Source organism: Strongylocentrotus purpuratus, unplaced genomic scaffold (assembly GCF_000002235.5).
Source record: "Strongylocentrotus purpuratus isolate Spur 01 unplaced genomic scaffold, Spur_5.0 spur5_contig_850, whole genome shotgun sequence".
Classification (NCBI taxonomy): Eukaryota; Metazoa; Echinodermata; class Echinoidea; order Camarodonta; family Strongylocentrotidae; genus Strongylocentrotus; species Strongylocentrotus purpuratus.
This window is the reverse complement of record NW_022145558.1, coordinates 984572-1011610: the sequence shown is the minus strand read 5'-3', so window position 1 is coordinate 1011610 and position 27039 is coordinate 984572. Positions and strand designations below refer to the sequence as shown.

Genomic DNA, 27039 nt, shown 5'->3' with positions numbered 1-27039 from the left:
ACCCACAAAATAATAGCAGCAATCAGAAAATTTGTCACACCAATGTCTTAAAGCCCGTCTGCACTAGTTTGGCCAGGGGGGATTAGACCTCCCTGCAAGGTCACTGACAGGTGGTAATCTCATCGATTACCATAAGAAAAAGAGGATCATGGGGGACCAACAGGCACCGATAAGGCATTGTTTGCTAAATAGAGGGCGCAAGTAGCTATAAGTAGTGCAGTGGGGCTTTAAAGAGACTTTCTTATAGATGGATACAATGATTTATGCCTCTGTAAAATATAATCTCATTCTTATTATGACTTTTATTTGGGACATGCTTTCAATCATCTATATCATCAGTCTATATGACATATCTTTTTTTTACGTCACAGGTCCAAAACGAAGAAATGACTAAAGAGTAAGACAGCATTTTTTGTTTCATTTGAAGATACCGTACACACAAACAACAATAAATAGTAAATATGGAATAGTATTCTTTGTACAAAAACATAAACAAACTTTACGACATCACCTCTTTGTAAGAAAAAACGCATAAAGAGCAAACAGGACAAAATAGTAAAAATGTGAGAAAAACGTAGAAATAGTCCTCTGTATTCACAACTCTATACCTTTTTCACCAGTTTTTTGTATCAAAAATGTTTCTGCAAAGACACTACTTTCCCTTGTACGAACCCGTCAATAAAAGCTCCTTATTACAAAGGCCAAAGAGCAACCAAAAAAAAAAGTCAGAACACCGTCGCATTCTTATTTGGCTTAAGTACAACTATAAAAGTTAGCTTTGGCATTTCTGTGATGTAAAAGTTAAACAATATAAAACATCAACAGGCATAGTTATGGTGTATAAAAAATGAGAGAGAAAATTATTTTGGTAGTAGAAAATAAACATGTTGCTTGGGAGAATTGGTCAGCAATTTAATCTTTTAAAACCCTAGATAGGTGTCGGGGATCGGGAGAGAGATAATTTCTTAAGAGAATAATTTTGGTTATAGAAAAATACTTGGGAGAACTGACTGGCCCTTGAAAACTCATTAAGAATCCACATCGACCTTTGAACTTAAAAAGGTCATAATTCCAACAACAACAATTCATAACCTGCAGTTCTAGTATATGCTGGCTATATTTGGTAAAAATGGCTTTTCAACAGATGTGTGTATCATGTCTTTCTGACCAACAGTGATTCCTTGTAAATTTTTGTATTTTCATATTTTGGCCCTAGTAACCATAAACCATTATGTTTAATATCAAGGCACATCTAGAAACCACACTAAGATATTAAAGGATAGATCGATTTAATTTCTCATAGAAATATATATTAGCATTTGCATTGCATCATATCAATTAAATAATTTAATCAAGAAAATAATTAGTCAACATTATAATATCAAAATAAATCTGATTTTTGTAGTGATTGATACTGAACCGAATTTACCATGTAAGGCATGATTTTTTGCGATAAATTAATAAGACTTGGTCAGATTGAATTCAAATTATTTGTATCCGTAATTAATGAGGTATAAGAGAATCAATATCGATTCCCAAGATATTTTTAGTTAGGAGCTCAGCATTCTTTTTCATATAAACCCAAATTGTAGTTTAGGGGTACTTTTACTTTAGCGGCATAGAATATTTCTACGTGATATGTCATTTGCACCGAGTGACGTGTCCCTATACAATATATATCTAGAAATATCTCGATATTGATCTAGAAATATCTCGATATTGATCTAGAAATATCTCGATATTGATCTAGAAATATCTTGATATTGATCTAGAATTATCTCGATAATGATATATAAAATAAATGAACCAGATCAATGAGTGAGTAATGAACACACAATGCAGCAAACTTGTGTGTATGTGCTGTAAAAACTGCATTCAAAAGGCATATAAAAAGGGGGGACAAATAAAAGAAAACCTATCAAGATGAATCAAAATCATTTTTTTTTCCTATAAAAAAAAGACAATGCCTCATTCGGGATAATACTGTCAACAGTAGATCAATAAAAGGCACTTTGCTTGAGGGCTAAAGAAAATAAAATGAGGATATTTTTGGTAAAATTTCTTTTATAATCATTGATGGAGAAAGAGAGAGAGAGAGAGAGAGAGAGAGGGGGAGAGAGGGGGGGGGGAGAGAAAGAGTTATTGAAGATGTTTTATTAATGCATTTCAATAAAGGAAACTTAAAACACATGTTTTGTTTAAATAGAGACAGTCCACTTTGCAAATGCTTGAAAGTTGTTAAGACATATATTACCCCACCTCTCTCTATTTCTGTCCCTGAACAGACTTCTTTGATGTTTTCAATGACGTTTCTCTCCTAGAGTGACGTTTTCAATGACGTTTCTCTCCTAGAGTGACGTTTTCAATGACGTTTCTTTTGTAAAGTGACGTTTTCAATGACGTTTCATGAGTGTTGATAATAGTTTTATAAATAAATACGGTTCTGCGGACAACTTTCATTCACTCTCCTCATATAATTCACTTCCCCATGAAGTCTAAATGAGAATGAAAACTGCCCTTTCAGATTTTTTTTTCTTACAAAGATACAACCTGAAATGGCACGGAATAATGAATACTAGCTGTACGCTTTATAATCACTTGATTTTGTAATAATAACCACGGATTTCTCTGACCCTACATGGCAACACGCCATTTTGTGACCATCTATGTTGCTATTAATAATCAAAGAAATTATTACCTCTGATTAAACCCTTGTAAAATGCGTTTGTGACTGTAAACTCTGAATACAAAGCCGTTCTTAATTAGGGCTGGGGTATGTTGAAAATGTGTGTTGAACCCACATCACGGCCCTGTTTCACAAAACTTGTCATCAATAACAAGTTGCAAAAACTGTTATAAGCTACTGAAATCGTGGCATTTGATTGGCCGAGAGCAAATTTGTCGTAGAATCTCAGCATTTGTTATCGATAACAAGTTTGATGACACAGGGCACTGCTCATCTCAATGGGTTAGGTTGTGATGTTGTCTGAAAGTACACACAGGTAAACAGTTTCAAAGAATACATTGCTTAGTTTTAAACGATAAGGCTCCACGTACGAAAAAAATGCCCTTGCATTGTTTAACAATCCTTTGCCTCAGAAATGACCCCCATTAAATATCTAGAATGTTGAACGATGAAGGAGACCACATCTTTTTGAAGAGTTCAAGAGAAGCGTCTTGTAGGCTCCACGGCATTGTTTCACGATCCTATCGAAACACGAGTTAAATTTAATACAGGTGTTTCAATGGTCGACAGTGAACTTATGACGCTTGGTGAAATGCTGCCCTGTTCTCACTGAAGCAGAATAGGTCGCGAAAAGGCATAAAAGGCCTCAATGGCTATTTGGATAATAGCTCCACAGTATGTTGCAACGCAGAAGGGCACTAACGGGGCACAGGGCTGTCTCGACAACTCAATCAAAGAGCGCGAAGTTGTGTCTGTGAGGAACTTGATGCTTCACATTGTCACTTTGCGTGTAGCACAGAAACGAAGCATGTAGAGTTAGAGATGGCAGTACACAGCACCTTGGAGTATCGGAGCACAGAAGTTGAGCTGTAGTGTGGACTCTTAGAACGTTTTGCTTGATGTATCATTCCTACTCATCCATCATTCTCCTGGTCTGAACACTGCTGCATTGACGGAAAAGTGCTAAGAACACACCCCTTTGAAGCTTTCAATGATGTTTCTTTCCAAGCGATCATCCACTCTCCAGTATGCCTCATGCTCCATTCATCACAGTTATCCCACACAAAACTTCACAAGAAAAGAAATGATACATTATCATTGAGATCACAATCCTCCCCAGCAGCGATAAAAAACGTTGAAAAGACGATAAAAACGAGAAGAGAAAAATTCAAGAATTGGCAGTTCTTGCACAGGTGGGAAACAAAAGTATAAAGCTAGTCTTCTCCCGAGTCTTTATCCAATAAAAGTGTGCTAGTCTTTGACAAGTCTGTAAATGTGATGTTGCGGCCCGTGTTCACTTGTACACACTTCAAAGACAAAGGCGATGCATAGTAACGTCTCGTGCGTGTCTCTGTTCGTGACGACCTGTTACGGAATGGAATAAAATAGAATAAAATATCCATTATCGTTGTAGATGTAAGACAAGGATTTCAGAGGTATGCTTTACAAATAAAAAATAAAAACAAAATAAAATCCTTGCATTTAATTGGCTGTGAGCAAATTCGTTACAGAAATTTGGCAAGGTGCTCAAATAATACCCAAGCTCTAGCTAGGCTACCAACTTTGGTGCCTTCCTACCGGACCACATTAAACACCTGGGTGAAGAGTGGCAAATGCAGATTAATGTCTAGTTAAAACCATATGCCTGCCAATCAAGGCCTCCAAATGATTGACTTAAGTCTGGTAGGGAGCCATCTTAAATTTAGAGTAAAATACTTAGCGAAAGGTTGGAATTGAATACCAAAATTGGTTAAGTATTTTATCTGAGCCAAAAACTTAAATTCTGTACTTAAATATTGAATTGAATATGGGCCCAGGGCCCGAATTCCCCATGATAGCCCACTTCCATGTAACTTTAAATGAAACTGGGCCCGCTGCCTACATGCAGTAGAAACAACACCTCACCTGTAGAATTGTGAAGTTCTCTAGAACACTGTTCATCATGTACTTCTCTGGGAGATGCTTGAGTTTGTGGATGAAGTTGATCATGTATTCACACATGGGCGACCGCGAGATCTCATAGATGAAGTGACCGTTCTCATACCTCCCGTACTCCGTCTGAAAAGTTAAAGAGGGGGATCTCGAGGTGATGGAACGTGAGCAGGTATACCGTCGACTCAACCCGATCCACCCAACCCAAAAAAACAGTCATGTTACCCTTCGCAACAGGGACTTCTAAATTTGATCAGGGAAGCTATCTTGAATTTAATTGTTATTATTAACAGTTCTGCCTAACTTTAATACCTCTATCACCATTTATATATACATTATGTTTATAATAATAATATAATGCACTTATATTACACCATCTATCTAGTAAAACTTTTCTACGGCACAATGTCATTATGTCATTTATGTCATTTCAATGTACTTATTTATTTGGAATTGCATGTTTTTTTTATTCAATGTATTGTAAAAATCTTTTTAAATATAGATGGAATTGAATTGTATTAAATTGAGCTGAGCTGAATTGAACTGAATGGAATTGAATTGAACTAAATGGAATTGAATTGAACTGAATTGATTTTTTTTTAAAGGGTGATCAATGATCTTTCATTCTTAAAATTGGCAACACTAATGATTTAATTATATTTGAAAGCTTTTCTAATAAAAGTATCGTATCCAGAGAGAACATACATGGACAGAAATTAAATATGAAAAACTGCCAATTTGCATGGTAAAAGAGTGAATTTTAAAACACTTTTCAATGCATTGACAATTCAAGACTTAAATGCATTGATTCAATGACTGATTTTAATTAATCAAAACAGACAATTATTGTCTCCTTTTACTTATGCCCCTGGAATATTTGTTTACTAGGGCCAAAATATGAAAATTGGTAGAAATTATTGAGCCCAACCATGAAATATGAGCTTGAGCCCTGCCCAACCACACCCCACCCCTCCCCTCCCCCCCCCCCTTTGCTTTAAAGTGTGTCGACTGTTTCTAATTTAGAAACTTTTATTTTTTCAGGTTGTTAAAGACCAGTTATGGTCATGCGATTGCATTGTGGAAGAAACGTTGTGGAATCGATCAGAAAAGGTTGATCATCTAGCATATAAGTATTGGTGTGTACTGCAAGGTTCTGGAATTATCAAAATGATAAGAAATTTGGCCCAGTCTTCGTAAAGTTACAAGCACTGTACACAGAAAGATGTATATGGGACTACACACACACATGCGCGACACGTGCGTTAATCTCTCACAGTCCAATAGATAAACTAATTTACCAAATATATCAATTAGTAGGCGGTTTTCCCGGCAAAAATGTTATCATCATGTATTAGTCAAAACATATTCTTTCACATGATCGGTAATAAAGAGCTTCCATTTCATTTTTTGAAATTGGGGCGTTTCCAATACTGGTCTTTACCTTGAAAGATTTCAAGACATGATTGTAGTCCCCCACCCCAAAGAAAAGAAGAAAAACATTCTAGTTCAAACACTGTGATGGGCATTCAAACGTGTAAAATATGCCATCTGTGTCCGAATACAAAATTTGAAGCATACATACATTGTTCTGTCAACCTTGACTTACCTCTACTTTTTCTACGACTTGTTTGCCAAACGAACAGACTTTGGTTGAACACGTGATTGTCATTTTCTCTTCACTTTCGTAACTGCAGAGACAAGAAAAATAAATTTGTGAGAAAAATTAGAGATTGTTGTAAGAATTCATGGAGAACTATTTACCTATCAACTAACTGTAAAAGAAAAGGTGAGAGCCCTGTTTCATAAAACTATTATCAATCACAAGTTAGAATAACTGTTATAAGCTACTGAAATCGTGGCATCTGATTGGCTGAGAGCAGATTTGTCATAGCAATTTATAATTTGTTCTTGATAACAAGTTTTATGAAACAGGGCCAAGAGCCTTGAATAGTATTTTTAAATTCCAAAATCAAACCCTGTCCTACAGATCTTTTGCAATTGATCCAGATTGATTAATCAGAAACTTAGTTTTAAAAAACTCTCACATTCACATTCTGAATACTGAAGTACAATTATACTTACCAGGTGAAATAATGAAATAATTTCTAACATGGTACTTAACAAGATTAAAGCATTGAATTGTATAAAATTACGAAAATGGGTTTATTGTTCCCCTAATGATCACTTACTGGCTTGTGACTCCATAGAAGACATCTGTTTCATCTGACATATTCGTGTTGAGGTCCGCCTGTCAAAATATATATTAAAAAGGAAGAGTTGAGAACATTAATCTCATAGCAAAACAAGGACGTCTGTAGTGATTTGTACAAATAGGATAATTATACAATCCATTGTCTGGGGAGGGGGAGGGGAGTTGAGGGGGGGGGGGAGGTGAAGGGGAAAGGGTGGGGGAGGTGGAGGGGGAGGGGAAGGTGGAAGGGGAGGGGAGGTGGAAGGGGAAGGGGAGGGTAGGGGAAGGGGAGGGGTAGGGGAAGGGGAGGTGGAAGGGGAGGGGTAGGGGAAGGTTGAAGGGGAGGTGGAAGGGGAAGGGGAGGTAGAAGGGGAAGGGGAGGTGGAAGGGGAAGGTTGAAGGGGAGGTGGAAGGGGAGGGGAGGTGGAAGGGGAGGGGTAGGGGAAGGTTGAAGGGGAGGTGGAAGGGGAAAGGGAGGTGGAAGGGGAAGGGGAGGGGAAGGGGAAGATGGAAGGGGAGGTGGAAGGGTAGGGGAAGGGGAAGGGGAAGGGGAAGGTGGAAGGGGAGGGAAGGGAGAGGTGGAAGGGGAGTTTGAGGTTAAAGGGGAGGGGGAAGGGGAGGTTGAAGGTTGAAAGGGAGGGGGAGATTGAAGGGAAGGTTGAAGGGGAGGTTGAAGGGGAGGGGAGGTTAAAGGGGAGGGGGAGGTTGAAGGGGAGAGGGAGGTTGAAGGGGAGTGAGAGGTGGAAGGGGAGGGAGGTGGAAGGGCAGGGGAAGGGAGAAGGGGGTGGAAATGAGGGGGAGAAGGAGGGGAGGGTAGGGGAAGGTAGAAGGGGGAAAAGTTGAGGGGGGAGAAGTTGAGGGGGGAGGGGAGGGGAGGGGAAGGTGGAAGGGGAGGGGAAGGTGGAAGGGGAGGGGGAGGTGGAAGGGCAGGGGTGGAAGGGCAGGGGAATGGGGAGGGGGAGTTTGATGTGGAAGGGGAGGAGAAGGGGGATGTGGAAGGGGGAGGGGAAGGGGAGGGGATGGGGCAGAAGGGGAGGGGGGGCAGAAGGGGGGGGGGGGCAGGTGAAAGCGGAGGGGCGTACTCACCCAGAATTTGACAAGGAAGAAAGCTTCAGCAGGCCCTTTCTCATAGAGGTCTTTTAACCCGCCTTTCTTCTCAGGAAACTTGTCGTATATTTGCCTCACATCGACTGCCTGTAGCAAAAGAATAGATAATGAAACAAATATAGGATTGAAATTAAGAAAAGGAAAAAATATAATCTTTTCTTGGTCGGCAGGCACTGACTCTACATGGACACTTCAACCAAACGCCATAACGACTTAATACCAAGCCTAAATTTATCAAATACATACAAACAATTTTTTTTCCAGGTGATTTGTACACTTAAAGTCCAAGTCCATTTAGCAGGGAGCTGTAAAATATGAGATGCATAAGGCACTTACACCTAAAAGGGAATCATAAAGTAAATGCTGAACTCATAGAAAGTCAGGTTAAGATTTTTGAGGTATATCTTCTACTTTCTAGTGGCACACAAATTATTATATTTTTTCAGGCGATTGGTACACTTAAAAGTCCTTTTAGCAGGATGCTTCACAATATGAGATGCAAAAGGCACTTACCTCTAGGAGGGGGTCGTAGAAGCTGACGTTAGGACCGAGATGAACAAAGAAATGCTTGTTATACTGTGGTGTAAAGAGAAGAGAAGAGAGAGATAGGTTCAGTTTCGGTTAGAACTAAAAGCAGACATTAACATGATCAGAGATCTCAGGAAAATAATAAAGTCAAAACTGTCTTAGTGGCCACCTCTCTATAAAGGCCACCCAGGGAAAAAAGTAATTTTTTTTTTATTTTTTTTTTTTTTTTGGGGGGGGGCTACTTTTCAAGCTTGCCCGCATGAAAATAACATTCTAAAATTTGTTTTGCATTGAACTCTTTGCAAATTTATGGGAGCTCTTCTCTGATTTTCTGGGGCTGTTTGTCGCATTTCGGGGGCTATTTTGCCCCTTTTGCCACCTGTCTGTAGCGGGCATGTATTTCGTCTCCCTCGAGAAAGAAATGTGTGTTGTAGAACCTGCCTGAAAAGGCCACCTAGATAGCGGTGGTGGTTATTTTATCTGACAGCTTAGAAAGCAATAAATGCTTGTTGGTAAGTAACCTGTCTACAGTGACCACTTTTTGCCGTTTCTCATGGGTGGTCTTAATAGATTATTAATCACTGATTGACCAGTAATTCAAATTTATTCCAGACATGGCAAATCAATTTTTGCTTTAGAGTGAAATTCACTGAATTCATGGCTATATGATAGTTACCAAACCAGAAAAGAATTTCAAAAATTGTTGAACTTTAACCTTCTGCAGTTAGAAACCCTTACAATTCACAATGTTTCAATATTGTGATTTCATGTTATGGCAGCATGTAGCTCTTACGACTTTCGACCATCCACAAAATTCATGACAGTTTCTAGCACGCCAAGGAATCAGGTTTAAATCCAGTAATCACATCGGCATATCTGCCAACCTTCCAACAACAAAAAATAGGAATCTCTCAGCAAAATTCGAAAAGTGTATTTTGTATGCTTATAAGTACAAGTTTCCAGAAAGAGAACAAAATGTGCCTATAAGGCCGTGTCACACAGAAAAATCCCTTAAAAAATCCCTTGAAAGGGAGAATTTTCTTGCTTCGTTAGAAGATTTTTAATGGGATAATTGATGACAGACAGCAATTAAGAGGATAACTAAAATCTTGATAACTAAAAATCCAGATTTTTGGCCTCTGTGCGACACCGCCTTATGTTTCACAACACATTATTCTTGAGGTTCGAAATAGGAATCCTTCCTCCAAAATAGGAATGGAAGGCAACTATGCAATCAGTCACAGGTGATTTGAAAAATTGATTAAGGTTCCAAGATGAATCGTAAAGAGGACTTACGCTGTCGGGTTCTCTCGTCCTCTCGATGAAGGCTTGGAACTCGACGAGCCGTAGCTTCCTCATGCCGATTGACCTTCCTTCCCACGCGGGTGTGGCCGACGCGTACTCGCTGACCGTCGTCGCCGTCGGAGGGTAAGGCTGGGCTGATGTGAATGGTTTGATGCTGGGGTAGAGAATGGAAGGGCTGTATCGGTGAAGATTGGTTTATAAATAATATACTGTTGAGAACTAGAAGGGCACTAAGCCTATCGGTGAAGGATAGGAGTAGACTCCCTTCTGGCTCTCAGTGGATGAAATGAAAAAGTGTGAGATAACATGAAAATATGAAAGATAACAAAGAAACAAAGAAAGAAAGAAAGGAAGAAAGGAAGGAAGGAAGAAAGGAAGAAAGGAAGGAAGAAAGAAAGAAAGAAAGAAAGAAAGAAAGAAAGAGAAATAAAGAAAGAATAAAAAAATAAAAGAAAGAGAAATAAAGAATGAGAAAAAGATAGAAAGAGAAATAAAGAAGAATGAAAAAAGAAAGAATGAAAGTAAGAAAGAATGAAATCAAGAAAGAGAGAGAGAGAGATGGGAGAATGGGAGAAACGGTAAGAGAAAGGGAAAGCAGAAGATAGAGCGAGAGAGGAGTGGAAGAGAAAGAGAGAGAGAGAGAAAGAAGAGAAAGGGAGAAGACAGGTAGACATCAAATCATGCACATCATTTTTTTCTAGAGAGAGATATATAAAAATATTAAAAAACAAAGCAAGAAAAAAGAAAGAGAGATGGGACAATGGGACAAACGATCAGAGGAAGGGAGAGTGGAAGGGGAGAGAGAAGACAGGTAGACATCAAATCATGCACAGAAAAACAAATTAAGAGAGACACATATACAAATCAAAACATTCAAGGAAAAAAACAATGTTTGAAAGGATTCTAAATCATATTGTGACAAGCAATTGTTTGACATTGCACAACATCTTTGGCTACTCTTTGGAAAGTCTTAAGGTTCATTGATTATAGTTATATCTTTTATTATTTCTCCTTAGATTCCTTCAGTCCCATATATACTTACTCATGAGATGGTCCTGCTTGTGTGAGCCCGGGCTGCCATAATTGCTGTAGCAAAAGAAAAAGAAAAAGAATTCTTTGAAAAACTCATTCCCACAAAGACAAAACAGCATTCCTGCAATTCTGTTAGTACAAGTTTTATTTCCATTTTCAGAAAATAGCGAGAAGGGGGCAAATATATCAGAAAATATGTATGTTTCGATGTCTGTGTGAATAGGACTGACTGACCATGGCTCCCTAAATAAGTACAATTCAATTAACCAGTTGTCTACTGCATTGTGAAAGTCCTTAAAGGCTAAACACAGGGAACATGAGGTTCCCATAGGCAAAGGGTTAAATCTATAACATAGATGTTGTCCTACATCGTCTTCTAATGTAATAATATAAAAAAAAGAGGGAAAAAAGAGAAAAAAACAGCACTCTTGGTTTGAAGGAGCTCTTTTGGATTTACCTTTGCAAAAGTAAACATTTGTTGCAGTGATTTTTTATACAATTTTCATTTACTTTTTGTTGCCGTTTTATCTTTTTTGAGCTTTCAAAAGCTAAATTGCTCTCCGCTCCCATGTATCTGTTTTTCACTTTTATTTGTTTATCACTGTTGCATACTTCCTCACAATGTGCTAACTAAAAGTGGTACTATACAGACGTCTCTTCCCCAGATACTTAATATCTGAAATTGATATACTTATGATTCATTTCAAATATCTGTAATTGACCCCTTCTAGTTATTCCCTTTAAACTGAACACCTATTTCTTCATTCTCTTTTTCGATAAAACAGGTAGACATACGTCGGGGGCCATGCACATCCATCAACATTCAAAGAATCGGCAGAATGTGCGAAGAAAACAACACCCAAACAGAAATGTGTTTCCAATTTCATTGGTTTCCTTCACACCTGTAGATCACACCTGCTGGCGACACTACCGTTGTCTAAAATATCGCGAAAAGTCAATATCGATCCCTTTCATTAACCCTTCCACCGCTGTAACATGTTAGGGGTACAGGTGACAGAGCAACGTGAGGCAGTTAAGGGGTTAACATGCCAACGTAAGTTTCAAGGTCTGGGGGAAGAGATTTTCCTTGAAGGAGATAGTCAAGATCGTCCGCGATGAGTCATGGTCGCGTCCCTCTGTGGTTTACGAGGGGTGCAGGGAGGTGCTCCCTTTGGCTATTCGTCTGGTCTCTTAATCCTAGCGAGCCGAGGTGCTGCCATGGGGGAGCCCCACATTACACCTGCCGTCTCCTCTTCGCGTCCCGCAAGCGCCCCCGACCCCGAATAAATCCCGCGGAGAGTCTACAAGAAATGTCTGTGTTTAGAATCCAGGAGGTTAAAAGGAGGTTTGGGTTTCTCTTGTATGATTACCGCTCTTCCTTTTCATGTGTGATGTGAGGAAGGAGAAGGGGTTCAGGATAAATAAGGCATGTTGCGGGAAAGGTTGGGAAAAGTGCAAGTTTGTGAGCCTTCTTGGTGGAGTTGCCAAAGTTGTACTTTTGTTTTGAGCTTGGTCATGATGAGGTGAAGAAGTGGGTGGGGTAGCCATGCTCAAAGGATAAATGCTAAATGGAGCCCCCCCCCCTCCCCCCCCCCCAATACCCCATCATACTCAACAAAAAAAATGTAGTCAAGTCTAGCATATACCAGGGTCAACCCCTATTCCTTCTGCCCCCAAGTGGTAAGAGGGGGGTAGTGAACCTTGCTAACAGGCTAAATGCAACCCATCCCCCTATCTCATTTAATATAGGGATTTTTAATAAAAACAGTAAAAAAAAATTCAAAAAATTCAAAAAAAAAAAATCTTCAGAGCTAGATGGTATTGAGATGAGAGGATGGGGTAGCCTTGCTACCAGGCTAAACAGAATGCTCCCCCCCCCCCCAACTCTCAACTAAATAATTGTGTGTATTTAAGTCACCCCCCCCCCCCCCCCAAAAAAAAAAAAAAAAAAAAAAAAATCCCTCAAAATCCATCCCCTCAAATTAGTTTGTGGATTACTAATTAAAAGTACATGAACCCCAAAAATCTGGTGCAACTTTAAGCTTCTATCAAATGCTCTCATTCCATTTTACTCATTTTACTTGCATGCATATCAGAAATTGATCAAATCATTATTATCACGATGCTTTAGATCATCTGGGATAGGATTTGAAACATGCTCCATCCCCCTGTTACACAGAGAAGGTTGAGTTCTGGCAAAGATGAAAAAATAGTTGAGCTTTCTCAGTTTTAAAGAATATCACAGTAGAAATGTCCCCTAAACAGGATTACTCGCCAAATGCCCTCATATTCAAAATAAGAAATAGCTGTAAAGTTTGGATGGGACTTTCATGCTGTATGTGCCTACAGTCCCATATATACAATTTTTGTGTGATTTTCATTAAAATTGAGTCAATCATGTCAGCCATATCATTCCAAAATTCACAGTATATAATTTATTCATTCTTCTTTGCAACATCATCAGATTTTCCCCAATAATTCCCATCACCATGTAACTGCATGACCAGTACTCAACTTTGTCTTTCACAGAAATAAGTGTATCCAAACCTTAAGATGCAACATGATACCAAGGAAGCAGAATTGAAATGCTTAAATTAATTATTCATCATCATAATGTCATGCTAAATCATTCATCATCAGTACCTTTAATTCTAACTGATTTTGTCCCTCTAGCTCCCATCTCCTCAAAAACTGAAAAGAAAAATAATATTTCAAAATAAGGTCGATTCACAATCAACAGCACCATTCAGCCACACCGGTGTTTAGTCAATTGCACATGATGCATTATGGGGAAAAGTCGACAAAAACATCAGCTGTGACTTTTGTTATATACCATTGGTTAAACAGGGATTTGATCAAACATTTTGGTAGGGGTTTGTTCGAGATAAAAATGACTGTTTTGGTCATTATGGCAAATTTTTGACAAAATGTATGACTTGGGGAGGGGGTTTATAACAATTTGCGATCCATAATATATTTTGAGTAGTGCCCCAAGGGAGAAGACACTTACTAGAAAATCATAAATTAATATTTTTGTACAGGAAAATAAAAAGTTATCAGCGACTACGTTATACTCCACTGACCAAACTACTAATTTGAGATTCGCATAGACGTAGTGATCTCACATTTCAAACGTTCAAACATTCATAACTTTCTTATTATTGGTCTGATTTATTTCATACTTACACCATCTAATTTTTCTGCTTTCATACAAAATGAACTTATTACAAGGGTATATGGATTGCCCTTTAAGCCCTTTACAGAGAGAATTCAGTATTCAACCGGTTAATATTCATGCAAATGACAACTTAGGCCAAATAAAAAAAAAAAACATGTTTAGCGTCCTGTTTTTTTGAAAAATAGGAAGGAGGAGGCCCTTTTTTTTCTTTCAAAATGGCCGCTCAAAATGGTCGCTCGGTACATTTTCCCTGACAGTCGGGCTATTTTTCAAGATGGCCGCCAACATTTTTTTTATTTTTTTTTAATCAGAAATAGATTCATTTTAGCAGTGTTTTTCATGTTTTTTTTCTTTAAAAAAAAAAAATTAAAAAAAAATTTTCAAAAAAAAATATATATTTAAAAATTTAAAAAAAAAAAAAAAAAAATTAAATAGGAGGTGGCCCCCAAAAAGGAAGCGGGCGGGGACGCTAAACATGTATATTTTTTTTAATGGCCCTAGCATGCCAGAGAATATCTTAAATTACACTGATGGAATAAAAACAGATTCTGTATATTCCAATCTGGTTTAAAAGCAACACATGAGACTGTAAAATACACTGAAGCGAGTATTAATAATTTAATATCATTTAATTAATATGCGATGTCCTATAGGTTTCATCTAACGTTCTTTATTGCTTAGCCTTCGAATATTTAAACATTTGCAGTTTGGGTGATGGGATGCAGGCAACAGTTTTATTCTCCCCGTTTCATCACCTCACGACACTAAAACTTCAACTGGGCCGGACATAAAATTCGCAAAGGAATTCCATCCTATCTTATATCGCCTCGAAAAAGGGGGAAAAGCGAGGGGAAAAAACGATAGTCGATGACGAAGACATAGACAGTTGTCAGACGAGGAAAGACTTAGAGGGAAAGTAAGAAGGCAGCAAAGGGATTTTAATTGATGCAGACGATTTGCTTTTATCTGGAACAAGACAAGAGGATAGAGAAGAATGAGAAATCCCAGGTTTAATTTGACACAATATAGAGCCTGGAAGATCATGAAACATTCATGAGTATGTAATCCAAAGGGATCGCATCTCCAGGTAGTAATATTCATTTCATCAAGTTTGCCTGGGTTTTTCCCCTCCATAAACAAAAATAAATGCAAGGATGATGTGCTTTTATGCAGTGCATGATATCCTACCACCAAAAGAGAGAGAAGGAGAGAATAGAGAAACAGATAGCTACTATAATTCCAATCATGGACAATATCATGAGATAGTTAAAATGTCTGAATAGAAGAAGGTATATTTGGGGTAAGAGGTGCTCACATTATACAGTGTATGGCTACCTGCTACTAAAAGAGAGAGAGAGAGAGAATAGAGTAACAGATTTTGGAGAAAAAACTATTGTAATTCTAATCATGGTCAACATCATGAGTCTGAATAAAAGAAGGTATAATTGGGGTAAGAGATGCTCACATTTGTCAGGGGCGATTGAAGTACTGGAGTACATGTAATAATAATAATAGTAATAATAATAATGATAGTGGGCTCTTGTATCATGCTCTTGACTATGACTATTCAGAAGTCGACAATTATTACCCCGGCTTTAGCATGGCTTTGTATTTGTATCGAGGCACTTCACAAAGATGTATGCATAAGATTTGGTGACATTACGAAAACGGTCTTTTCCTGCCAAGTACCCGTACCCATTTACCTCAACTGGGTGGTGTGGAAAATGTATATTAATGTCTTGCCAAAGGACATTAGAGTTGTGGTGGGACTTGAACCCCTAACCATTTGATCAACAGTCCGGTGACATATCCACTAGACCACAACACCTCCAGGGTACTAGAATTGAGTTAAAGCAGGACTTCACTACTTGTATCTACTTGAGCCCTCTAAATAGCCAACAATGCCTAAGCGGTACCTGTTGGTCCCCCTTTTTCTTATGTTAATTGAGAGCTGATTTGGTGAGATAACCACCTGCCAGTGACCATGCAGGGAGGTCTAATCCCTCCTGGCCAAAATAGTGCAGATAGGCTTTATCTAGTGTAATGAATTAATCATAAGTCAATTGTCAAAAGACGTTTACACATACTAGGGTGTTTCACAAAGACCCGAAGTTGATCTCTAAGATGAACTTAACAACTATGGAAAGCCGTTAGCATCTATGAAAATATTTTGTAAAAGTTATTTTAAAAGGCATAAAATGTTGATTCAAATCATTCATATTTTCTATTATCAAGGAGATTTCATGTTCTTGATGAGAAATTTATAAAAAGTCAAAAATACTTCAATTCTCACTTTTAAATGTTTTATTCTAAGGCTACAAATGACTTTCCATAATTTTTAAGTCCAATTTAGAGTTAAGTTTGACTCAGTATCTTTGTGAAACACCCCCTGGTGTGGTGGTCTCACAGGGATAAGGTGGGCTGAAGCCGACTATCTGGGGTAACATCTCGACTTCTTAAGACACCTAAATGTACAGGAAAAGTCCTCTACCTAGGATCCGCCACCCTCCACCGAGTAGAGGATGGGAGATAGTGGGCATAGCTTTAAAACAGGGGGCGTTTCACAAATCTTGTCATCAGTGACAAATGACATTTGTGTTATAAGCTACCAAAATCCTTGCTTCTGATTGGTTGTCAGCAGATTTGTCACTGATTTTTGTTATTTGTCATTGAGAAAAGGCTTTGTGAAACGGCCCCCTGGTGTTCTTAGGTAAGGTGGTCTAAGGAGCTGCCCCAGGTAACCCTAAGTCATCCTATGATACTCAAATATAAAGAGAGAACTCCTTTATCATAGGATACACTAAGTGCGTCATCTCCCAACTAATAGAGTGTGGCTCAAATACATCCCCCTGTTCCTAGTTGGGATGGTCCGAGAGGGGCCATTCCTTATAAAGGTAACCATAATCTATCCTACAACGGTGATATTATTATTATTATGTAAAGGAGAGCCCCCCCCCCCCCCCCCCCCCGCCTCTTTCTTGATACAAAATTAAAAATTATTATTATTATTATACACTATGTGCACAATCTCCCTAATAATGGACAAGATACATGTATTAAGGGTGTGGTTAAAAGACATAGCGGTGTTCCTGGATAGAATGATCCGAGAGGGGTTGCCCCCGGTTACCCTAAACCGTCTAAATTAATACTACTCATATATACAGCAGAATCGCCTTCACGTTAAGATACGGTATACTATGGGCATCCGTTCGCTATGAAAAGTCCAGAAAAGGGGCGTGGCTCAAATACTTACCGGTGTTCCTGGGTAGGGCGGTCTGAGAGGGGCTGCGCCCGGTAACCCTAAACCCCAAGGCCCATGGCGGCAGCTTTGTTCTGTAAGGCAGTGGCCGAGACGATCTGCGCTGATGACATCGCTGCCATGCTCTGTAAGGCCTTGTCTTTTGTCGCTTGATCCTGCTGTAATGGACGAAGGAACAACAGGACCAACAAAAATACATTTGTTAAAAAGAATATTTAAAAAGGAAAAGGAAAAGAATGGCGGACAGGTCTGGCTCTGATTCATAAAACTTGTTATCAATTACAAATGCTATATTCCTATGACAAATTTGCTCTCAGCCAATCAAATGCCACGATTTCAGTAGCTTGAAACAGTTAGTGTAACTTTTTATTGATAATCAGTTTTATGGAACAGGGCCACATGCATGTGTATGATAAAAAGTCATTATTTTATGTATCTCCCCACAAGTTAATCATTTCTCCTTCAATAAATTTTGACTTACAAGTAATAGTGACTTCTGATTATTATTTTTGAGTTACAGTTCTAGTTTCTGGGCACAGGCCTGTCAAAGGTGTATCTTAAACAAGTAAGGACTAATGAAATAATTTCCACCACTTTTGAATAAATATAGAAGTGGTTGAATTTTACAAAAGTCTGCTTGAAAGAACCTAACTGCAACCTTTAACCTACCCCTAACCTTAAACATAGCTGCAACCACACACTTTACCCTAACCTTAAACCCAACTGCAAGCCTAACCCTAAACCATACTCAAACCTACCTGCGACCCTAACCTTAACCAAAACCTAACTGTTTCTCTTAACATAAAACCTTTCTTCAACCCTAACCCAAACCTAAAACCTAACTGCTACCCTAAACCTAACCCTACCTTCACCCGAACTCTAACCCTAACCGAAAACCTAACAGCAACCCTAAACCTAATACTAACCTTAAACCTTACTGCAACTATAAACCTAAATCTGAACTGCAAAGCCCAACCCTAAACCTAACCTTTAACATAACTCCAACTCTTAACCTAAAACCTAACTGCTAAGCCTAACCTTAAACACAACTGCAACACAACTACAACTCTTAACCTAACCCCAACCTTAAGGAGGCGCCATGGCTCAACAGAGCAGTGGTCCTGAATTTGAAACCAAGTCAATGCGCTCCTGCCCCATGGTAAGGCATTAATCCTCATTATCAAGTCCCTCGGAGAGGACTTCAAAGTCATTAGTCCCCTGGTAGATTACCATACTTACAAGCATATACATGCTTTCTTACCAGTCAGGTAAAACAATAATCAATCATCATCTATCTAAAATCTAACTGCAACCTTTACCCTAACCTAAAACCTCCCTGCAACCCAGACCCTAACCTTAAACCTAACTGCAACCCTAACTTAACCTTCCCTAAAATCTAACTGCAACCCTGACCCTAACCTTAAACCTAACCTAAAAAGTTAAACCTAACTGCAACCCTAACCCTAAACTAAAACCTAACATAAAAAGTTAAACCTAACTGCAACCCTAACCCTAAACTAAAACCTCACCTAAAAGGTTAAACCTAACTGCAACCCTAACCCTAAACTAAAACCTAACATAAAAAGTTAAACCTAACTGCAACCCTAACCCTACACTAAAAGCTAAACATAAAAAGCAAAACCTAACTGCAACCCTAACCCGAAACTAAAATATAACATAAAAAGTTAAACCTAACTGCAACCCTAACCCTAACTTTATATCTCGGACAAAATAAAGCCTGAAGCAATTGTCACAGGAGCAAATGCTGGATCGTAAAACTCTTTTAAACTCCTCAAGTAATTTCTGAGCGCACACCAAATGCGTGCATATAAACGCAACGCACCTCCTGCCAACTGGAAAGGGGTACGCACGTCAGACCTTCCAGGATACGATTTGCTAATTGAGCGTTAATTGAGAGCTTTCAGAATACCCACTGCAATACCGGTAGTATTTTTGCCGACCACCGGTACCTTTAACATCCCCTGGGATGGATGGATATGTGCACAATATTAAACGGGGTGTAGCATGACTAGATTACGTGTCTTCCCGTGACCTGACTCGGGCCAATCGGGTATTCACGTGCGTGCAACATACGCAAATCGAAGCGCGAGGGAACTTCCGTCTGTTTCGCGAACGTTAGTGCGCTGACCGTTAATTAAGTCCATTCATATACGTCCAAAATAAGTCGTAGATGGCGTTAACCAGTATTTGCCATGCTACACCCCTTTAATGTAGCTTATTACTATATCGTTATTATTATCATTATTATAAAGCTCAATCATAACCCTAACCTCTAGCCCCTATCTTTGATGAAATGAAGCAGATCAAATATCGCCGGAGCATGTGTTGCATTGCCAAAGAGAAATTGTGTAAAAACGCTAAAAATTTTGAACAAAATGTTGAAGAAAACGTTACTTTTTTAACAGTAAGCCCACCACCTGAACAAATGAATGGTTTTGTGTTTTTTACCTGGGTACCTACCTTGAAGGTCTTCGTGATTTCTCGAGCAGTTCTCTTGGCAAGAACCTGTATATGACTCGAAACCTAACTCGCAACACACAAAGGAGAGGTGGAAAGAAAGAAAGAAAACAAAACGTTGTTGCGAGCGATGCGAGGATCCACCCGATTGCGTCTTGCAGAGGTTGGGATGGGCATGTGTGAACAGAACTGTTTTACGTATTTAGCACTGGCTATTTTTTCATCGATGTCAATGTATCTAAAAGCATCACTTATTTTTGAGAAATGCTCACTTGATACTATTTTTTGTTTTCACTATCACCATTTATTGCCCCAAAACAGTGAGAAACACAATTTATTTCATTTTGATACACTCTTTATTAGTGTTTATCAGTTTTGACAGGAATGTTAACTTAAAAAGTCAACCATTTAAATTGTCAAGGATGCAGCTACCGTTTCATTAAAGTGAGCATTAGAAAAAGTGACTTGGAGGTTTCCTTTTAAAAGCAGAGAAACACATTGATTTCACTGAATACAGAGTAGACCTATAAAAATGACAAAATCTTTTGGAGCAACAGACAATATGAAGCCTGGAGACTGTCTGAAATCGATCAAAAACCTTTAAAAAGTGCCATCTCTGTCAAGGTACAGATCATACATGTACAAAGCAATGCATTTCTCCCTGACTGTTCAGGACAGCTCTGTTCTATAACAATGCACATCCCCATCTCCGGCACAACCTAGGGATCCTTGGGTGCCACACTGCCAGATATCCCGACAACACACGACCCTTGACACCGGCGTACAACCTCTCCCGTTTGAGTGAACATAGTCCTATTTTAACTACAAAACACAAGAAATGTTCATAAAATGGCAGAATTTTTGGTAAAGATTATCAGATTGGCAATACCGGTACATGGTATTTCTCAGACCATCTGCGAATAACAGCGCAACAGCTGAACTTAAGAAGTTGAAGTTCCATGTTTTACAATACAGCATCTCAAACTCTTTCTCCCCACTGTATTAAAAATGTCTTGGTTTACAACATGAAAAACTTAAATCCTTCTGCCACTGATGCACTGTCGACCAATTTTGTTTTCACCTGGCAAAAGTCTGGTGAGAGCCAGAAAGATATTAACTCCAAATATTTCACATCTATGGTTAACATCTTTCTGGCTCTAAAGCATACAACACCATACTTTCTTCTTGTGCGCATTAGCAATTGAATCCAATGACCGAGGCATAATAATTAAAATGTAAAGCACTTTAAAAAGGCAGTATTAAGTGCTATACAAATGTCACTATCATTATTATTATTTTTTGTGTTCACAGAATTGACAAAGAGAGGTTGTACACACGCCGCTTAGGGTGGTGCGTGCGGAACGCAGATATCTTGGCAATGGGAACATACTTTTTGGTGTTGATAGCGTACCTTACATAGTGCTTGGAGTTCCCTTGCTTTTCTTCTTGCTAACACCTGAATATGACTTGACACCTGTATGAAATGGGAGGCAATGAGGACAGCACGTTTGGAGTCTTGCACACATTGAGATCACAGATTTTTTTTTTAAAAGGAATCTTGACTTTAAAATTATTCGGGTCAATCATACTACGGTACAAAAAAAAATCTTATTCTCAATATCAATATTAATATTAATAATGTTTAATACTTATCTTCTCTTCCTACATGTTGAACTCTAACATTTTCACCAAAAAAGATTGTTGTAATATAAGCCAAACTGTAGTAAATTCCTAGTACGGTAGTTCAAATGTTACAATAGGGCAATTCCACGGTAACGGAAGGACACTCAGACAAGATTTTTGAACTTCAGGTTCATACTAAAAGAAATGTTTTATTAGTATGTATTAAACTATGGGGAACAAAATGTGTTTCAGTCAAGTGGAAAGCTTCATCAACTTCACAAAGTTTGGATAAACACTAATTAACTGGAAAAACCATGTCCATTTTTATGTCCTTCCGTTACCGAGATAATTAATATGCACATTCTTAAACTACTTAACTATAATGACAATTTTTGGGGGGAGAATTAAAGGCACTTATATAGGTATTATATCTGTACTGTTTCACATCTTATACTAATAAAACAGTTCTTTTAGTATGAACCTGAAGTTCAAAAATCTTGTCTGAGTGTCCTTCCGTTACCGTGGAATTGCCCAATACCTTTATCATCGTATTACAGGACGCTCTCAATATGAAAATATCATGAATTGACTAAATTCCTTTAAAAAATGAAAAAGCAAAGCCTCGATTATAGCATATTTTTCTGGTTAAATAGATTTTACTAGAGCATACAATACATGTATGGATGTTTGCATCTTGGATGTTAGATGCATCATGTATGATTGATGTAAAAAGTTTCAAGGGGGCTAAAAGTTCTGGATCCCCCCCCCCCCCTCTTCTCTTTGGCTCTTCAGACTTTGGAGGGAACTAGACCCCCCCCCCCCCCCTCCTCCCTCATTTTTTTTTCTTTGAGAGAAATGCATCATAATTCATGTGTGCATTACAATCCCCCTGCCTCCCCCCCCCCCTCCCCTACATAAAAAAGAGAAAAATTGAAGCGTCTTTTCACAGCAGTGTACTGTAGCACGACGGCATTCGTAATGAAGCAAATTTCTCATCAAATAATGAACCCATCAATTCAACATATATCTGAAGAATTAGGACATATCTGTCTGCCGCATCAATTATGTATATTTTGATCACTCAAAAGAATTGTAGGGATATATTTCATGCACTTTAGCAGACCAAAGTGCATTAAGATATTGCTATGGCCCTTTGTCCGGATGAAGTGTGAATGATGAACTCCCCCGTGTTCATTATTTATTCATTTTTTCCTTCTGAATCAACAGGTCCACTTCCAGTTTGGATTATTAATATGTCAAATTCCATGCAATATCCTTAATCAATATCTCCATCTCTCTTTACAGTACTGGGCTTGTTATTTTCCCCCCAAAAAAAGACATTTTCAAGCCATTTCCTTTTTTTAGGGAAAATGCCATTAGAATTTAACCTTTTGATTTGTTTGGCCTGCAAATGGGACATAGTACCTTTAAATCAAAGTTTTGGGTGAGGTAAGTACGTTATAATTATAATATATCATTGTGTGTAAAGCCCACTAAAATTATGCCTACCTTGATCAAGGCAAATACTTATTCTAAGAAGGGTAAATAGACTTACCCCCTGGTATTAAATCATATAAGAAACAGAATTTTTATGATTTTCACTTGTCTTAGTTCAAGTTCTATCATGAAGAAAATAAATTTCACCAGGTACTTCTGGAAAAGTTTATTTTTATGCACTAATAAAACATAACAACTATCATAGGCTTAACTTCCAACTTTTACATACTATTATGAACTGTATTAATATCAATAATTTGATTCTAAAATTATTTTCTTTTTACCTGGACACATACTTAAAACATTGAACTACAGTGCTGTTGTGTTAACAACTTTAAGAAAAAGAAACAATAAATGAAAAAAAAGAAACAAAAGTACATCAAATACCACATGCCACAAAACAATAATGAATTAACTAAACATCAGGCAAACGTGCTACAACTATTAAACAAAACAAAGCTAAAACAAACTAAAGAATAAACAAATTAAATGAATCAAATGGGTGAGGCACAAGAAGCTATAAAGAAAACAGTGATCTATGGAACTCAAATGTGCAAAACTCCAAACAAACTTCCTCATGTTGCCAGTGGTTTATACCACGAGGATAAGAATGCTTGCTGTGATGATGGTGTCAAGTGCAAAAATTATTTTAAAATGTTACAAAGAAAATAACATCCATGACTAAAAAACCAAGCACATGCAAAGTCTGCTGACAAAACAAAAAGTGACAGAAACATTGATAAAATGTGAGAGAAAGCATATCAAAATCATAAAGATGATCAAAAAGTAACTGAAAACAAATAATATTTAACAACAATATCTCACAAGGAACTAATCACCATTTTTGTTTTTGTAAGGAATTACTAATAATCTGTAAATCAAGAAAAAACCTGATATATAGTATGCAAAATTCATGCCCAAAAGTATATGAAGGGTCCAAATATTTAATGATTTGAAAGGATTAAAGGAAAATTTGTTGAGCAGTAAGGAGATTAAATTTGGAGTTTGAACTTCCATACATGCTTAATATTGTGGACAGTGGAAGTGCATTTAGTTTTGCAATCATAGGCTTTGTTAAGATTATTTGAGATGCATTTTCAATCTTCTTTTAACTATTTCTTATTTCATTCATATTTTCCCCTTGCTCTGTAATAGCTTAACACTTCAATGTCCCTTATAGTTTACATGGGGTGGTTTTATACCTTCTAACAATTTTTTTTTTTTTGGGGGGGGGGGGGGGAGGAGAAGGTGTTTGGTGATTCGTCCCTAGTAAGGTGAATGCACAAAATAATATCAAACTAAATCACTTGCATATTATAAAAACGTGCAAAAACATGGCAACTGAAAACGAAAACAAATCATTCAAATGAACATAATGAAATATAAAATTTGATGTCTCATTGAAATACCAGATACCATCAAGTATGAATATAATTCAGTGTAAATTAAAGTGTGTTATTTAGAGTAAGTTTCAGTGCTGGCGTCATCCGGTGTAAGTTTCAGTGTCAGCGCAATTCAGTGAAAATTTATGAGTAAGTGTAATTCAGTTTAATTTTAATTTTCGGTGTTGGTGGGATTCTGTGTAAGTTACAGTGCTAGTGTGATTCAGTGAAAGTTTGTTTTATCTGCTCTATGTTTAAATACTGGTACGTACAGTTAGCAACAACTATTCATACCACATTACCACTTGTAAATTTGATGTTTTTAGTGTTTTGTGTAACTCCAAAATGTAAGGTGGATTGGTTGCATTACGGCCAATGTTGAATACTTTTAGATGCAAGCTTTGCCATATATCACATTCTCAAGAAACATAAATCGGGAGAAATCTATTTTTCACGTACTTAAAAATTAGTCGGGGAAATAATGATTTATTTGTTTTTGTAACTGTACATCATTTAACAGACATGTATGCATAATTAGAATATCCTAGCTTCTTTTTTCATTATTGTCTGTTGATGGGAGAGCTTGGCTGTTCCTGCATTTACTAAGCCGATGGCAAAGAGGGATTTCAGTCCTCGGTGAGTTAACATTACATCTGTTTGTCAAGCATTTTGAGATGCCATTCAGAGTTATTAATGGACGGCTATTTGACCATTTGCAGCCTTCATTATCCAATCATCACCCCACTCCAGCTCCATCTATCAAACCCAAAATGACCCATTTAGCGGCCGGACCGCACCCCGCATCGCCATCGTCTTCGGCAAACATCTCGCCTGGCGTATTAGCCGACAGCGAGAGAGAGCTGGAGTAACGCATTGATAATGGTCACCTGGGCAAGGCGTTGCCATGGAAACTGAAGAGTGTGTATTATTAAAGGCTCTGTGCGAGCCATCCAATTAGACCGGCACGGTGGAGATTTGGGCAAATTGACAGAATTTCTTGCGTATCAAACGTAATGATTTCTACGAGTCTAATCCTTCTTTTTGAAAGCTAATGGATACATGTATGCATGCGGCTGACATGTACATGTATCCATTAAAACTAAAAGCTTTAATGAACAGCTCCCATTTATATCCATCTATTTCTTACTAACATCTGTATCAGGGGTCCTTGCATTTCATGAAATTAAAATTCTCTCATTTCTCCTTGACTTTGTGTAATTGTTTTTCTTCAAAATTGCTGGAAATCACATTCGCTGAAACCATGTGCTACTGCTCCACATTATCTGCCTATGGTAAATGGATCTAGCATCATTTATTTGGAGCACTTAAAGTTAAGACAATCAATATCAGTTTCATTGGAAGTTCCTGAACCTGTAAATCTAGTTAGCAGATATCATATGTATATATTTGAAGAGGTAATTTTGCCAATTGGCGTTTATCAGTTGAAAGCTGTCAATTCTATTATCCATCTTCATAAACCAGACTTCAATAGTAGCTTTTCTAAATACAATTCATAGAACATAATCATGCCATGCATCAAGAAGGCATATATATTTTATTTTTATTCATTAATGTTATTTTGTGTTTTTTAGTAGCATCTTTGCTCTCTTTTTAGGGCTGGAATTTGCAAATAATGGACCTGAGATGCTGGTCATTTCAGCTTCACGTTACCACGGTGACGGATAAGTGTGAAAATGGCAGACCCCCTCACTATCAGAAAAGCAGAGAAAGAGAGACGAAAAAACGTGCCAATACAGAAAGGCAGATATTCACTTGTGAGCAACCCCAGTTGCACATGAACATGACATCGCCATGGAAACGAGGGTAAATCATCTCGACCGTTTGTAATATCTAGGTCGCCAGACAGATATTGAATTAAAAAATATGGGGTAAAAGAAAAACGGTGTAAAAGAGGGGAAATGTGAATGGTCTTCCACAACTGCCAGTTTTCTGGCATTTTGATGAATCATTAATGTACCGTAAAGGATTCAAAATTAGAACCCTAACCGCCATTTTCTGATAATTGCATGTATTTGTAATCCCATAGAAAATGTTAAGCTTTGATTAAAATTTATGCAGTAAAATCTGACTATTGCCCACAATATGTTGGGCTGAGCTTGAAAGGAGATGGAGATAGAAATTGTGAAAATAGGGGGGGAAAAAGGAACAGATCAAGAGCGAGATTTGTGTAAATTTAAAAAGAGGGAAAAATCAAGAGAGAAAGTAATTTAACGACTTTTTAAGCCAGTGTTAAAGCGTATGAGATACCGCCCTGGCTCCATACAGATGACAGTAAAAATAAAAAAGGAATATGAAATGGAAAAGGTGTTCAAAATATCAAGAGATGTTGAGAAACCTTTTAAAAAGAAAAAGGTAAATAGGGTAATGGGAGAGAAGTGAGGGGAAGGGGAAACAGGAAAGGGAAAAAGGGAAGGGGGAAAAAGGGAAGGAGGAAAAGGGAAGGAGGAAAAAAGGAAGGGGAAAAGGGAAGGGGAAAAAGAGAGGGGAAAAGGGAGGGGGAAAAAGGGAAGGGGGAAAAAGAGAGGGGAAAAAGGGAGGGGGAAAAAGGGAGGGGAAAAAGGGAGGGGAAAAAAGGGAGGGGAAGAAAGGGAGGAGAAAAAAGGGAGGAGAAAAAAGGGAGGGGAAAAAGAGAGGGGAAAAAGAGAGGGGGAAAAGAGAGGGGAAAAAGGGAGGGGAAAAAGGGAGGGGAAAAAGGGAGGGGAAAAAAGGGAGGGGAAAAAGGGAGGGAAAAAAGGGAGGGGGAAAAAGGGAGGGGAAAAAAGGGAGGGGAAAAAGGGAGGGGAAAAGGGAGGGGAAATAAGGGAGGGGAAATAAGGGAGG

General features: G+C 38.1%; 1 protein-coding gene across 1 annotated transcript in view; it reads right to left on the bottom strand.

Moving 5' to 3' along the window:
* Positions 1-284: 284 nt before the first annotated feature.
* The window catches only part of LOC115918912 (transcriptional enhancer factor TEF-1-like), a 75948-nt gene continuing 49193 nt past the window's right edge, over positions 285-27039 (bottom strand). Inside the window, 13 exon segments of the mRNA XM_030994184.1 lie at positions 285-4051; positions 4592-4744; positions 6225-6306; positions 6808-6866; positions 7896-8003; positions 8430-8492; positions 9741-9924; positions 10792-10835; positions 13425-13472; positions 17213-17284; positions 17287-17376; positions 19688-19762; positions 21108-21170. Coding sequence (XP_030850044.1) covers positions 3938-4051; positions 4592-4744; positions 6225-6306; positions 6808-6866; positions 7896-8003; positions 8430-8492; positions 9741-9924; positions 10792-10835; positions 13425-13472; positions 17213-17284; positions 17287-17376; positions 19688-19762; positions 21108-21170 — 1155 coding nt within the window. The 3' untranslated portion in view covers positions 285-3937.